Source organism: Molothrus aeneus, chromosome 2 (genome assembly GCF_037042795.1).
Source record: "Molothrus aeneus isolate 106 chromosome 2, BPBGC_Maene_1.0, whole genome shotgun sequence".
Taxonomy (NCBI): Eukaryota; Metazoa; Chordata; class Aves; order Passeriformes; family Icteridae; genus Molothrus; species Molothrus aeneus.
This window is the reverse complement of record NC_089647.1, coordinates 112,187,320-112,203,790: the sequence shown is the minus strand read 5'-3', so window position 1 is coordinate 112,203,790 and position 16,471 is coordinate 112,187,320. Positions and strand designations below refer to the sequence as shown.

Genomic DNA, 16,471 nt, shown 5'->3' with positions numbered 1-16,471 from the left:
AGGGTCTCCTCTCCAGAAGGTGCTGCCCTAAAGCAAGCCACCTCTCAGAGACCCAGCCTCCCAAAAATAAAACCCTGGCTGTAATCTGCAGGGAAAGCAGGTAAGACAAGGAGTCTTTCCCAAACCCTGTCACTCTTCAAAGCACCTAAACAATTTTTTGGCCTCACCATCAGAACTGGAAGCCTGGGGACACCACTTTGCAGAAGGGCTGAGGGCGTCTTCTTTCCTTTCTTTTTTTTTTTTTTCCTATCATGTCTTCCTACTATTTTTTTTTTCAGAGAAAGAAGAATTGTTCCAGAATTTATTGGGACAGATTGCTGAGCAGTTCTCGAGGTAAGAAACTGAACATCATTATTAATTTAAAATGCTATTTCTTTTATCAGCCTGAAGTGAAATTTTCACAGGAGGCAGAGGGGCATTTAAGACATCTTTCAAATCCCACTCTGCCTGCCAAATTTAGGTCTGGGACACATTATTTCCTGCTGACAGCAATACAGTAGCTCAAACCAAAAGCAATTTCAGTGATTATCTTTGATCTAAAAAGGAGATCACATAGTAAACGCTCCTTCCCTCTCAGGAAGCAAAAGAAACGCTGCTTCGTTGAGCAGTCAAATCATCAGATTTGTTTCATTTTCCCCTTTATCACCCAAAAATGTCTCTACTCAGAGAGGATTTCTCAACATCTGTGTAGCTGCTTATTTAATCCCAGCTGGTTTCAATAAGGCAGATCAGTCCCACCACAGCCCAGAAATCAGCAGCGTAACGCGGCAGGAGGGGAGGAGGAGGTTTCAGAGTCTGCAGACACCAAGTCGCTGCTCTTGGACAATTGTGAATTACCAATTGAACAATTACCAACTTATGCTTCCCTGGGGGGGTACAGTAGCAAGTCACTGCTGAGAGAGGGGCAGATGAAGTGTTGTAGAGCCACAAGACATTCCGAGGGCCATAAAAAGAAAAAATCTCTCCTGTTAATTTTTCTGAAAATTAACCCCAGGTGTATTTTCTGCCCCAGTGTTAGCATTCCCATGGAAAATTTGCTTTTCCTTATGACAAACATGGGCTGGGCAGATCAGTCATAGAGACACAAATATGGACATTTCTAGCAGATGCCCTTAGCACCTAGGGTAGGTAGAGCATTAAATGTATGACATTAATACATGAGGGTTTTCTTTCCAGGATTTTTAAAATCAATGAACTGAAAACGGAAGTAGCTAATCACTTGGCAATGCTGGAGAAAAAGGTTGAATGTGAGTGTCCCTTTATTCCTGTCACAGTGGGAACTGGTGCCTTGTGACCTCTGACCTGTCCTGCTCCTCCACTTTCTCTAACCCCTTGTCATTTGGCCAACCCTGAGCCCCAAAGGCCACAGGTCAGCCCGTGGGGATGGTGGGAGCACTGTGGGGACCAGGGTGGGCTGGCTGGTGCTGCCAGCATCCACAGCTCCTCCTGGCCTCCCTCTGAGGGGCTGCTGAGCCCTCCACTGAGCTTTGGGGCTGGGGCCATGTCCTGCTGTTCCCATGTCCCTGTGGCAGAGGGGTCTCCACCACCCCCCTCCCCATCTCCACCTCCCAGCCCCTGGCCAGCCCTCCCCTGTCCCCCATGGCCCGGGGCTCTGTCACCCGCTGCACCCAGCAGTGACCTCCCCATCCCTCTGCACTCCCTGATCCTCTGGGGAACCTGCTCCCACCCTCACTGGGGCTTTTGGTCTGTGATTCCAGGGGGTAACACCCTCCTGCTGCTGTCAGTCCCATCCCCCAGAGAATTCACAGAATCCACTGAATGAATTCACAGAATTCCCAGAATCCCTGGGTTGGAAGAGACCTTCAAGACCATCGAGTCCAGCCCAGCCCCAACCCCTCAACTGAACCCTGGCACCCAGTGCCACATCCAGGCTTTGTTAAACACACCCAGGCATGGGGACTCCACCACCTCCCCGGGCAGCCATTCCAGAACTTTCTCACCCTTGCTGGAAAAACCTTTTCCCTGCTCTCCAGCCTGGATTTCCCTTGGTGCAGCTCGAGGCTGTGTGCTCTGGTTGTGTCAGTGCTGCTGGAGAAAGAGCCCAGGGCCAGCTGAGCCCAGGCCCCTTTCAGGAGCTGTGCAGAGTGAGGAGGGCAGCCCTGAGTCTCCTTTGCTCCAGGCTGAGCACCCCCAGCTCCCTCAGGGGTTCCTTGCACTGTAACACAACCATATTTTTACAGTGCAACAGCCAAATTCAATTCACCCGGTCAATGAGCTCCTTTCCTGGTGTTTTGGGTTGTTTTGTTTCCCCCTGTGCAGCTTCTGAGTTGTTTCAGTACATTAGGCAGAACACAGGTCCCAGAGAGGCAGGGAAGGGTGTGAATAAGGTGCTGCCATCCAATTTTGACTTCAAACCCCACATCCTTGAGGATGCTCAGCATTGAACTCAGGAGCAGGGAGAGCCTTTCCCAGCACTACAGCTGCAGAAACAACTTTCCCACTAGAGCTGGATGGGGAAAAAAAAAGAGTTTCTGGTTGCTGGAACTTCCCCTGACCAGAAGCTACCTTGACCCTGCAGCTGCTCAGGGAGACTGATCCCTTTGTCAGAGAGAGAGGAAGAAATGTCCTCATTTGAGGAGCAGCTGCAGGGAAGCCTCTCCCTGTGCCTCCCCAGCCTCAGCTCCTGGTGCTGAGGGATGTCCATGGAGGGGGCAACCTGCAGCTTTCCTAGCCCCAGAAAGGAACCCAGGTATGAATTCCTCCCTGTCTGTCTGGCTGCTGCTTCTCCCAAGGCTCTGCTGGTTTCTTCTTTGATCCCCCCAAAAGAAAGAGAAAAGAGGAATGAGCTCAGTCACTCTGCATTTTCAGTGAAACTTCTGCCCAGCTCCATTCCTCAGGGCTAAATGCCATGGGTTAGAGCACATGAGGTAAGCTGTGGGTCTTTGTATCCCCTTGGCAGCCCAAGAAAGGAACAATCCCAGACAGCCAGGGGCTGCTTTTGGGATCCCTGGCCCAACTCTGCCTCTCAGCACTGGCACAGGAGGGAGATAACCAAGGCATTCATGCCATTCCTGGCAGGAAAAAACTGAGCACCTGCCCACTCCAGCACTTTATTTAGAGCTGGTTTAGGGAAGGCAGCATGCCCAGAGCCATGCAGGTGGGTGAATTCCCCAAAGGAGGGCTCTCTCCCTGGGTGGGTCCCACTGCTGATGGAACCAGCAGCTGATGGAGCAATCCTTGAGAAAGAGCTCCCTGGGCTGCCCCTCTGCTCCAAATCAGACTTCCAGGGTTTGCAACAGAGCCCATTCTGCAGCATCCTGAAATAACTCCCTGGGCTGTCCTGTTTAAGAAGCAAAACCGTGGGAGAGAGGGAGTGTCCAACCTCCCTGCTTGAGCTGGGCTCCCAGAGGTTGCTCTGAGAGCCACGTTTCACTGCTGGATTCAGCCCAAGGATTTCTTTAGACAGCACAGGGTCTTTTCAGAAGGTATTTCTCACTGCAGAACAGTGTAATGGGCCCTTAATCAGTGCACATGACATGGCCGTTTATCATTTGCAAGCCAAATGTGGAAAGAATTGTGCTTTTATTTTGCCTTTTCTCCTGCCTCCTTCAGAGATCCCTTTTCCATCACTTCCACATGTGCTCTCCAGGATTTCTTCCCCAGGGACGTGTGTGTGTGTGTGTGGGGATGAATGCTCATGACAGCACCACATCTGCACCTCCCATGAAATGTTCTCAGCTTCCTTCCCATTCCTGCCTAGAGACCTCACCAGAGATGTGTTTTCAGGGAGCCAAATCTTTTAGCTGATTTTTAAATCCCAGCTAAAGTTTGTCAGTTCCCCTTGGAAGACGAGCCTGTGCAGAGCAAGCCCTGGGAATGCTTTGTCCCACGGCTTGACTTATTCTGCACAGCAGCCCACACAAGAACAAGGAAGCTGGCAAAAAACCCTTTGCAATTTGTCAGCACTTCACATCTACCTTTAGAAAACAATTATGTAAAATTCTCTGCTCCCCTAGAGAGATTTGGGACGAAAATCAAAGAGATGCAACAGGAAAAAAATGCTCAGGGCTGCCCATTTTGCACCAGAACTCCTCTTCTCCCTGCAGTTGCCTGTCCCACCTCCCTGTCACTGATAACTCTGTTTGGCTCCCACTGCTTCAAATAAGCACTGGCCACCAATTAGACACCTTGGCAAATGGAATTTCTCCCAGGTGAATGCACCAGTGGGGTACAGAGCAGCACAGGGCCTGCAGGTCAGCTAGAGCTGACCATCAGCAATTGAACAAAGCAGCAAAAAAAGTGCAGGTATCCAGAACTAAGATATCCAATGAGCAGGACAGCAGCTTGCCTGCACCACCACGTTGTGATCACCCAAAGAAATTGCCTGTAACAATGACAGATGAAAAAATATAAATGCCTAAATGGGATTTTTAAGAGAGCATCCCTGTAAACAAAAATAAACTAACCCCCTTTCCCTTTCCTGTCCTAATATGTGGCATTCTGGGCTTAGTTCAGACACATCTCTTTCCCTTTTCCCAGTTCCAGCTGCAATCTTTGTTGTTACTCTCCTAAAGGTAAACAAAACTGAGGTCTCTGCTTATCTCCAGAGCTGTGCCCTTCAAGGCAGGGTTTTATCACTTGCTCTCCAGATAAGTGAGATCCAGACTGTGATTTTCTGAGAAAGTTGCTGAATACCGATGCTGCTCCATGCAAACAAGGAGTTCAGCGAACAAATGAGCTGTGAAATGATTGCACGTGAATGACCTGCAGTAATAAATGGGGCTGTGTCCTTGATCACACTGACAGTTCAGCGAGGGGGAAAGAAAAGGGAGAGTTATTCTCACACTCTCATTGCATTGGGCTCTCTCAGCTATGGGGAATAAAGTGCCCTGCTGCATAAAAAGGCAATCAAACTTTTTGCCTCGTGGCTCTTACAATTACATGCAGAAGGCAAATATAGGATTTTCTGTGCTGCATGTAGAAATAACCTTTGATTACAGAATCGATTGGCAAAAAGAAGTGACAGGATTTCAATAGTAAAAAAAAAAAGAAAAAAATCTATCATCGAATTTTCAACATTTGTCTCTCCCCCTTGCATTCTCCCTTTGGTTTTTCTGTATCCAGCAATGCCTCTCAGATCTCCTTAATGCTCTGCGTGAACTTCTGAATTAAAACCTTTTATCTTAATGGGAATTCTAATCCTACCGGGACGCGTTTGCATGGCCCTGCTTATCATCCCATCAGGGGAGTGGGGCTTTTTCCTGCTCAGGATTTCCTCTGATTCCTGCTCTGCAGCCCAGGAGTGAAGGCACCAGAGGAGCTGCCTGCTGCTGTGCAGAAGCTGAGATGTTTTAGCCATCGAGAGAATTAAAGCTCTGGGGCTGTTATCTGCACTGACAGCAGAGAATCCCTGTGGGTTTCCAAGGTCTCCTCTCGCTTTGGCAGCGCCTCTCACCTGTGGGAGAGCCCAGCAGCCTGTGGGAGCTGGATAACCCCACTGGCAGAGCTCCCTGAAGTTTTGCACCATTGTGGAACCAGACCCTGCGACTTCTGGCCATGGTAACAGCCCTGTTGTTTCCCTTTGTTGACAGTGGAAGGCCTGAAGGTGGTGGAGATTGAGAAATGCAAGCATGACATTAAAAAGATGAGGGAGGAAATGGCAGCAAGGAGCAGCAGGTAAGTTCTGCTTGGCACCCAAGCACAGGAATGTCTGGTTTCAAACCCTGATGCAACATTTCCACAGAATTATCTCCTGGGCTTAGAAGTAAAAGAGCAAGGAAACCAATAACCATCAAGGACAGAGACTTTATTTTACCATTTGAAGATTTATAGCCATTCACCAGTTAATTTAGCTTGGGCCATGGGAATGGAGAAAAAGGTCCTGGGAGTTATTTGTCACCATACAGAATGGGAATTCTTCATCCAGATTTACTGGGAGAGAGAGAGAGAGAGAATGGGAAAAGAACTTCTGCACACTGCAGCCTTTGGTTGGGAACCAGTTAGCACTCGAATCAGCTCCAATATATTCTGGGAGATTACCAAATAAATATGTAGCAGCTCCTCTAATTATGATCTCATGCTATTATAAATCACCCGTTTCAAATTCAACGAGAAATTGAGAATTTGCATTCTAATGCAAGGGCTCATTGTGATGGTGGAACTGGGTTTTGCTGTAATTAAAACAGCAGCAGAAAAAATTGCATTTCCTACGGTGCGTGGTCTCAGCTGGAAAACGGCCCCTGTGCCACTGAAGTGCCCCACTAGGACAAACAAATCACTCTGAGATTGGGAATGCTCCTGGGAAAGATACTGGAGAGGAATATACCCTGCAGCTCAAAATGGGGGTGAAGGGGATTTCTCTGGAGAGGAATATACCCTGCTGCTCAAAATGTGGGTGAATGGGATTTTTCTGGAGAGGAATATACCCTGCGGCTGAAAATGGGGGTGAAGGGGATTTTTCTGGAGAGGAATACACCCTGCTGCTGAAAATGGGGGTGAAGGGGATTTTTCTGGAGAGGAATATACCCTGCTGCTCAAAATGGGGGTGAAGGGGATTTTTCTCAGCAAATGTAACTTTGCTGTCTTAACAGCCTCGGGGTCAAATTGTCTGACCCTTAATCAAAACTGTTTCCTACTGAGGGCAGTGGGAAATGTGCTAAAAGATTCAGGCTTTATAGTCACTCGTTTTTGTAAATGTTGCCAAGCAGATATGTCAGGAGGTACAATGATAATTCATTCCCATGAAGTCCAAGGCCAAATTCAGCTGTCATATTAGCATAAAAGCAGAGTAACATTATTAACCTCAGATTTGTGTGCCTCAGATTTATCCCAGCAGGGTGGAATGCAGTCTGCCCTGTGACTTGCATCATTTCTTTTTGGGGTGTGTGGAGAAATCTCATTAAAAAATCCAAGCCCAGGCTGGCAGCCAATGCAGGAGCATGTGTGCTGGTTTGTGCTGGGTGTGATGTGAGAAACGTGTGTGCCCATGTGTCTTTGCCTCAGCTGTGGCAGGGAGCTGGCAGAGCTGAACTGTGATGCACAATAATGAAGATGAGCAGTGATGCACAGGTGGACAGGGAATTAGGTCCAAAAAAAGAAGTTATGGCAAGTTCATGTTCACTCCGTCACCACCACAGCACATCAGGGAGTACCAGACTGTCCCAGCAGCCATGACTAATTCCCATCCCAGATCCTGTCACCCTCCAATCTATATTTTGTGGTCCAAACAGCAACCTGCTAACAAGAAAAGCTGGGATGGGGGGTGTTCCATCTGCTCAGTGCAGCCAGCTCCAGCTGGGGTGTCACCTCCACCGAGGGCTGGTAGTGAGCTGTGACAGGCTCCAAAAGGAGGGACCAGCACGGGGTGTGAGGCTGGAGAGCTGTGCTGAAGGTGGGAGTGGGCTCAGCTGGGCACAGACAGCCACCCTGGCTTGCTCTGGGCTCACACTCACAGCTGCTCTCTCTGGAGCAGGAGCAGGAGCAGGAGCAGGGCTTGCTCTGCTCAGCATCACCTTGGTGCTGTGTCCACGTGGCTCTGTCACAGCTCCTCCTGGTTACCCCGAGCTGCCTCTCCCTCCTCCCAGCTGCTCAAAGGCTCCTCCTGCTCATGCAGAATTCTGCACCCTGTGGGTGTGGGAGCCAAAGCAGCAGCTGGACGTGGGTACAAGACTGAGGAGATGATGATGCTCCTTGGTGGCTCCCATCAGGAGCTGCTGAGGAATGAGCTGAGGTTCCTTATTCCCAAGCCACCAGAGCCCCAGGTCACCCCAGCCCAGGGGGGCTGAGCAAACCCTCTCCTGCTGGCATAGGATGTGTTGGGAACAGAGGCATCCCAGGGAAGTGGAAATGTTATTTACTCTCATTTAGACCTGTCATCCCTTGTGCAGTGTCATTTGCTGGATAATGCATTGTGGTTGCAATTGGGGATCCCATCTAAATTTAATTGATGTACATAAATATTTGTGAGTGCCTGTATTCCTTCAGTAAGATCACAGTGTACACAGCTGTATGGGTGTTTACCTTTTCTTATATTTGCTGTTACATTACCAAATGAGAGAGTAAGGCAGGGCAGGCAGGTTTATAAAAGCTCAGTGAATTGTGCATCTCTCTGTTCAGAAGAGCAAAGCAGCTCCATTTGCATCCTCCTCAAATTGCTTTTTTTTTTTTTTTGCTTGTCTGCTTTTTGCACTCACCACTGGCAGATGCTATAGCATTATGGTGTCATTTAAAATCATGATCATTTGCAGATCCAGTCTTGCATTTGTGAAGGTCTGATGCATCCTGGCTCTGGTGTGTTCCCCAGTGTGCTGGGATGAAGGCTTCAATATCCTACTACAGCTGGGAATTAGAGATAGCTGGCTGACCCTCAGCTGACCCTGGCAGTCAGCTCCAATTAGGGCAAGGAATGCCCCAATCTCACTGTTTTTATCCTACTAATACCCCACACAGTGGAGTTCTGAGGAAAGGGCTTTAGAAGTGATTAAGACAGCTTTTCATCAAGTGAGAATCTCCTTACACAGGGCAGGAAAGGCAGCTGGTTGATGTCAGCTGACCACCATGAGCTGTGAAATGACATAACTTTCACAGGATTCTGACACAGCCATCAGAAATTACATCAGACATCAATGTTAAGAGGAGAAAAGAGACCTGGACTAATTCCCAACAGAGAAGAGAATCATTCAAAAGAGATACAATACAAAATGTAATAATCAAAAATGCACAAACCAAGTTAATGGAATGCTTTGCTTGGCTTCTTTTGGGAGGTTTATTTCTGCTTCCTTTGGCAGGAGGCTTGAAAACTGAGAGAGGATAATCCAAATGTTAGGACTCCGGGGATAAATCCCTGGCAGTGCTCAAGGCCAGATTGGAAGGGGCCCTGAGCAGCCTGACCCAGTGAGCAGCACCCCTGCCCACGGCAGGGTGGGTGGAGCTGGATGGTTTTTAAGGTCCCTTCCAACCCAAACCATTCCATGACTCTGTAAATGCAAAATGCAGGAAGATCAGCCTTACACAAGAGTTGATAAAGTCCATGCGGACAGCGAGCTGGGAAAAGCCCTGCAAGGCCATCTTGGCCAAGATGTGCCTGGTCCCCACCTTGTCCCCAGAGCTCTGAGTGCCATGTCCAGGCCTTCCTTGGACACCTCCAGGGATGGGGACTCCAAACCTCCCTGGACAGCTCCTTCCAATGCTTGGCCACCTTTTCAATGAAGGAATTCTCCCTGATGTCCAATCTGTCCCTCCCCTGGCACAGTTTGAAGCCATTTGGGAGAACAGCCCAACCCTCTCCTGGCAGCAGCATCATCAGGGAATTGCAGAGTGATGAGGTCCTCCTGGACCTCTGCTCAGATGGGAAAGCATCAGCTTGGCTTTTCCATATGCAGAGGAAAGAAGAGTTGATAACTGGCAGTGTTAACAACCAGGCAAGTGTTAATTACCTGTAATTGCTGGCAGTGGCTCCCTTTCTCCAGGATCAGGGAGCCAGGCAGAGGTGTCTGCCAAGTCTGTGCCTCTCTGCTGTTGTCCCACACGAGGGGCAGCAGCCAAGGAGGTCACAGCATCAAGGTGGAAGTTCTCATGGGCTGCAGCAAGGCTCAGTGGGTGCCCTCAGCAGTGAATCAGCACAGGTGTGCCCATAGCCAGCGTGGTCCCTGGCAGCCCTGGAGAAGGATGCCTGCCATGGACAGCAAGCTGCTCACTGGAAGTCTAAGGAGAAGTGGTTGGTTAGTGTCTTGGTTTGGAAAGACAGGTGTCTGCTAAGGAAGGCAGGAGCTTCCCTGAAATGGAAAATGTAAACCCCCTCTCCCTCCGAATTGCTATAAAATTTAAATTAGGGGCTCTCAGGCAACAAATATGGCAGCAGGAAATAACAGTTCTTTACTAGGGAAGAAAATAAAAGGATAAAATGAACAATGCAGTGCACTAGAACAACACTGACAGAGTCAGAACACACCCTGTGGGTCAGGGTGTTGGCAGCAGAACCATTGGAATTGTGGAATTGTGGCTCAGCCCTCCTGCAGTGTCAGGGCTGGTTCTGCTGGAGCAGGGATCCTGGAGAAAGGTGCAGTCTCTTCCTCTGAAGATCCAGTGGAGGAAGAGGCAGCTGCTGTTCCTCTGGGGAATCCAGTGGAGAAGCTGTGCTGGTGTTCCAGAATCTCCAGATTATATCCAGGCAGGAATGCTTGGCTCCTCCCTCTGGGCTCACATCTCCCAATGGGATGCTGCAGGTCTTATCAGCCATGCAGTGACATTCAATAGCTGTTATCAGCAGATGTCCCCCCAGAGGAAGGATTGGGTGTGGAAGAGATAAGGAAAGCTGCCTACTTGACAAAAGACAACTGCCATCCAGATGGCAAATAGAATAAGTCTTGCTTTGCAATCTGGAACATGTATCCATGGATACATGCCTGAACTCAGATGCTTCTCTCTTGAATGCAAATAGACCAAGAAAGGGCAACAGGGGTGTTGCACAAGGGGAGAAAATCCTGAGGAGGATCACACTTCCAAAGCATTTTGAACAACACTGCATTAGAAAGGGAGAGGTGTTGGAGCTGGGTGGTACTCTGAGGGGTAGCCACTGAGGCACTGTGCTTGTGTTCCCTCAATGTTAAGAGATGAATATTTCATTTCAGGACTAACTGTCCCTGCAAGTACAGCTTTTTGGATGAAAACAAGAGGCCAGCTCCCCGGAGGGATGTACCATCCTACCCAAAGGTACCACACAGTTTTCTCTTCCCATATTCCTGCTGCCATCCTGACAATTGCTGCTTTACAATGTGTGACTCCTTAGCCATTAATTCCCTGCTATTCTAAATCCAGGGTCTGATCCAAAATGCCAATGGAAAAAGCCATCAGTTGCCCATGGTGACTTAAAGTTTAATTCTCAGTAGTCTTTAATACTTGAAAGCTCGTTAGTGTTTGAAATGTTAATGAACATTGTGCATTCATAACATTTAAAACTCTTTTGTCCAGTTATATTTGTTTATTCTTCACACTCATAGAAACAATCAAAAACACCCTGTAATGCTGTGTTCTAATTGAAAGTAGTGCTGCTGCCTGTTTTCTCCTAATAGATTATTTTTTAATTTAAAAAGTAATTTGTGGGGATGCTTCACCTAGGGAAACAAAGAAAAAATGCGACATTGGATTCTCTCCAAAATGATTCATTGTCCCTGTGAAAATGAGTTAGTGTATTTGCTAGAGAAAACAGTAATGCTGGAAGAAAAATGTCTCCTGGGCAAGCACAACTACAAATCCACAGTGATGAATGAGGCTGAAACCATGAAGAGCACAGGGTCTTGAATCCCAGAACCTGCAGTCTTTGCCCACAAGAATTATTTAAAGCTGCCTGGTTATGCCTGCCCAGTGCCCAGCTCAGACCTTGACAAAACACCAGCTCACCCATTTGCAAATCATGGTTTAACCATGAGCATCTCCTCACACACACCAAAGCTGGCTCAGGCACCCTGAATCCTCACAGTCCTGTGTGATGCAGATCTATGACATGGACATGGCTCTGTGCACATTTGTCCTCAGAGCCCAAGAGAGCAACAAATTCTGCTCTTTGTTCTGCTCTGCCTTGCTAAAGTGACCTCCACTGAAGCACAGACTCTGGCACTTCTATTTCTTTTAGTTAACTTTTGCCCAGGAGGCTTGTGCTCCTGACACTAACACATGATTTCACAGAACACATCAGTTCTAAGCCAGTTTTTTTCCCTTGATAAGTATATATGTCAGATTAAACTTTGATGGACTGCTGCATTAGGATCTTGAATTAAGAATAAAGGCTACATAGAGTTGCACTGACTTGCTGCAGAGTAAACTTTCGTATTTCTGCATTATTCCTAGACCAAAACTCATGGGAGTTTGGGGTTTTGGACATTTGCAAAATTTGTTATCAGTTGTCAGGTGCTGGATTTGTCCAATGTTAGTGAGGCTGAAGGAAGATGTCATCACAACACCAAATCTGTACTGCTAATTTGCAGTTTTCTTGCAGAAAGTCACACTAAATGTGCATTGTGTGTGTAAATGCAAAACTCCTTGCCTTTTGAAGAAGAAAAATTAATCCTCTGTGTTGGATTCAGTATCAATTTGATGGCCCAGAAATTGTCATTCACCTGCTCAGGAGAGTAAACCCAGACTAGAGACAGCCATGGTAAATGGGCCAATTGAAGCCACAAGGGTTTTGAATCCCAAAACCACTGATGAATCGGATCCTGAAAAGATCAATCTGTAGAGTCCTGATATCCCCATGTCTTTTAACCCTGCACATTCCTTTTCTTTTCATTTTCTATGCAGCCATAACTGGTGAATGAGCTTGATTTTGTTTTAGGCTTTGAGCGTAATGATAAAAAATCACTTGAATCTTGCAGGCTGACAACCAATTTGAAACTGTGGGCACTCTTGAAAAAACACTTGAAATGAGAGCATAAATCATCTGAAAATAAACATATCATCCCCACCAGCTAATTTAGCACTGTAAGCAGAGACACTTCACACCACCCTCCCTAACTGGCAGCTTTGAGTGCAGCTGATGCTCTGCATGCAGCAGAACCAGTGCAGGGATGGGTCTGTGCCCTGTGCCTTTGATTTTCTGTGCTGGATTTAGCCATGACCCTCTCCTTAACACCTCCACTCTCCCTTTTCTCCCAAGTTCTTTTCCACAGGATCTGCCCCAATGAGCAGCTGCCAGCTGGTGGGAAGGGTGAAGAGGGTTGACTGGCCAGAGGGAGAGAGATCATTTGCTCTCTCCTTGGGGAATGTGGCTGAATCCCTCATGAATGGAACCCTGGCAGTCCCAAGGACATGCCAGCAGCATTCCCATGGCAGGGACACCCTTGTTTACCCTCCTGCCTTTCTGTCTGCAGTACATGCTGTCCCAGGAGACCATCGAGGCTCTGCGGAAACCAACTTTCGATGTCTGGCTGTGGGAGCCCAATGAGGTGAGGATGCCAGGTTAGCTGGGGTGGCACTTTCTGAGAGCCAATAAGGCCAGAAGAGCCCTTTGAGGCAGTCTGCAGGGTTTTCCCCCCTTTCCTGCACCTTACTCTCTATATTTTTTTCATTTCCATACCACACCAGAAAGGCAGTGCTTCTTCCTAGCAGATGCCAGGTGGATTATGCTGCTCATCATATCTTGGCTCCTCTTTATTTGCTCCTTAATCTCTTCCTAGTAAAGTCCCTCAACTGCTGCACTGCCATTACTGCCACATGAGTTCTCCCATGCCATTTTATCTGAACAAATCAATACCCAGTGAAGTGTGTGCTTAAGCACATCATCAATAACTCCACTCAGATCAATAAAGCAGCAGGGCAGAGGTGCAGGCATTGATTCACACCCTTCAGCTGAGGGTTTTTTCTGCAGCTTGTTCTGAAGAGGTTGCAGGGCTGCATTGAAAGCCAATTAGTATCTCCTTATTGCTTCATTTTCTTCCTTTTTTTACTGCTGTTAGTGTTATTCATGGCTCATCATTTGCACTGCAGAAGATTCTGGAAGGTTCTATGTGTAAACCTCCAGAAGTGTGAAGGAGAAGGATATTAAGAGTAGACAGCTTATAATATAATGTAAAACCAGATATATATAATATAATGTATAAAACCAGCTTATAATATAATGTAAAACCAGATATATATAATGTAAAGTATAAACTCAGTTTATAATATAATGTAAAACCAGATTTAGCAAGGACTAGCAAATCTCACTCAAGAAAAACATAATGGAGGACAGGACTAAATCAGGGGTTTAGTGCTGTTTTTTTCCCAGGGAAATGCTTGGGTAGCTCTGGCAGCACCCCCAGCAGCAATCACCCAAATTACTTAATTATTTTCTTCCTTTTTTAACTGCTAATTTTCTTCCCTTTTTAACTGCTATTAGTGTTATTCATGGTTCATCACTTGTATTGCAGAAGGTTCTGGAAGGTTCTATGTGTAAACCTCCAGAAGTGTGAAGGAGAAGGATGTTAAGAGTGGACAGTTTATAATATAATGTAAAACCATATATATATATAATATAATGTATAAAACCAGCTTATAATATAATGTAAAACCAGACATATATAATATAATGTACAAAACCAGCTTATAATATAATGTAAAACCAGACATATATAATGTAAAGTATAAACTCAGTTTATAACATAATGTAAAACCAGATTTAGCAAGGACTAGCAAATCGCACTCAAGAAAAACATAATGGAGGACAGGACTAAATCAGGGGTTTAGTGCTGGTTTTTTTCCCAGGGAAACGCTTGGGTAGCTCTGGCAGCACCCCCAGCAGCAATCACCCAAATTACTTGATTTTCTTCCTTTTTTTACTGCTATTAGTGTTATTCATGGCTCATCACTTGTACTGCAGAAGGGTCTGGAAGGTTCTATGTGTAAACCTCCAGAAGCATGAAGGAGAAGGATGTTAAGAGTGGACAGTTTATAACATGATGTAAAACCAGATATATAATATAATGTATAAAACCAGCTTATAATATAATGTAAAACCAGATATATATAATATAATGTACAAAACTAGCTTATAATATAATGTAAAACCAGATTTAGCAAGGACTAGCAAATCTCACTCAAGAAAAACATCTCAGCAAGCACAGCTTTGCAGCAAGCCTGCTCCTCCTTCTCAAATGCCCTCTCACTTTTCAAGCCTTACAAGAGTCCCATTTCCAAGCTTTTGCTGCTGACCAAGAAAGCTGAATATGAAAACTGAGATTCCCCTGTGTTCAGGGGAGTTTTGGGACTGAGAGTCTCCTCCTCGCTCACCCAAAGCTCTCTTGGCAACAGCTGCATTTCTAATTCAGCACTTCTGGATAAAGTTTCTTGTCTTGGAAAGGCTTTTATGGAACTGTTGCAAAACATATATTCTACCAGGACAAGGGGATTTTCAGCAAAATGCTGTTCATGTGATCTGAGCCGCATTCAGCTCATGGCATTGTCCCTCAGGTCTTGCAGGAAAGTCTCTTCCTGTTTGGATTACTCAAAATCAGCCCTGTTGTTACTCCATGATGTACATTTATATTTCCCTGGATAAATATAAAGTTTCATTAGATTAAATCTTTTTTTCTGCTGAGTTTCTAAGAGTCTAAATAACAGAAAACTAACTAGAAACGCCTTCAGGGCTGTATTTGTGACATTATACCCCTCATGCTGAAACCCCTGGATTGCTTTACAGTCTAAAAACTGCATTTTCTAACACAATGGCCACATTCCATCCCCTGCAGATTGGCCCTTCAGAAATGGGAATGAATATACACATAAACTCCTGAACTCCAGGAAACCTGTTCATTTCTGACTGGTGGAGGCTGTTAGATTGAGATTGTCATTATTTTTTTGCTTTCAATTCTTTCAGATTATCAATATCTTTTGTTTTCAATTCTTTGAGATTATCAATATATATTGTTTTCAATTCTTTCAGATTATCAATATCTTGAGATTGTCAATGTCTTTTGATTTCAATTCTTTGAGATTATCAATATTTTTTTGTTTTCAATTCTTTGAGATTATCAATATCTTTTGTTTTCAATTCTTTCAGATTATCAATATTTTTTGTTTTCAATTCTTTCAGATTATCAATATCTTTTGTTTTCAATTCTTTGAGATTATCAATATTTTGAGATTGTCAATATCTTTTGTTTTCAATTCTTTGAGATTATCAATATATATTGTTTTCAATTCTTTCAGATTATCAATATATTGAGATTATCAATGTCTTTTGATTTCAATTCTTTGAGATTATCAATATTTTTTGGTTTCAATTCTTTGAGATTATCAATATTTTGAGATTATCAATATCTTTTGTTTTCAATTCTTTGAGATTATCAATATTTTTTGTTTTCAATTCTTTCAGATTATCAATATTTTGAGATTGTCAATATCTTTTGTTTTCAATTCTTTCAGATTATCAATATCTTTTGTTTTCAATTCTTTCAGATTACCAATATCTTTTGTTTTCAATTCTTTGAGATTATCAATATCTTCTGTTTTCAGTTCTTTTAAGCCCAGATGATTAAACATGAGGGGTGGTGCTAAATTACCTGAATCCCCCTTGCTGCTGCAGAGCAGAAGTTGTCTCAAAAGAGCTGTCTGTGCTTGCATTTCAGCTCTAGGAATTCATAGTTACAGTCTCCATGAGGGGATAATCACAAAACTGCTGCAATTTCGTAGGGTTATAATGGGAAATCTTTTAAACAAGAAATATGAGGTAAGCTAGTGGCGTTAGGAGCTCACAAGAAGTCATAAAGAAAGAAGGTATTGACAAATGTGTGAGATAAGCGTTTCTTCAGGGATCTCTTGTTTTCCGCTGCCATTTTCTGTTCTGCCGGAGCCTGATCCATTTCTGTGCAGCCAGGGAGAAGCTCCCACTGGTTTCACTGAGCACTGGGACACATCCCAGCTGAACTGGGAAAATGGCAGTGCTCTGTTTGTGAGCAGGAATTGCTGTGACACACACCAGTCACAGCCACTGAAGAGGGCTGGTGTGATATTCAAAGCCCTGCACAGAACCTGCGAAGCC

General features: G+C 45.4%; 1 protein-coding gene across 4 annotated transcripts in view; it reads left to right on the top strand.

Annotated features, from left to right (window-relative positions):
• Positions 1 to 16,471, top strand: part of PDE9A (phosphodiesterase 9A) — a 57,916-nt gene that overhangs the window by 25,861 nt on the left and 15,584 nt on the right. For 3 of the 4 annotated variants that reach the window (XR_010783219.1, XM_066545534.1, XM_066545536.1), the window contains 5 exons: positions 279 to 333; positions 1,177 to 1,247; positions 5,553 to 5,637; positions 10,590 to 10,671; positions 12,825 to 12,899. Coding sequence is in view for 3 of the 4 variants with exons in the window: in XM_066545534.1 (XP_066401631.1) it covers positions 279 to 333; positions 1,177 to 1,247; positions 5,553 to 5,637; positions 10,590 to 10,671; positions 12,825 to 12,899 (368 nt within the window). In the remaining variant the exon portion in view is untranslated. The remainder of the gene's footprint in view (positions 1 to 278; positions 334 to 1,176; positions 1,248 to 5,552; positions 5,638 to 10,589; positions 10,672 to 12,824; positions 12,900 to 16,471) is intronic. The other variant, XM_066545535.1, reaches the window with a different exon arrangement.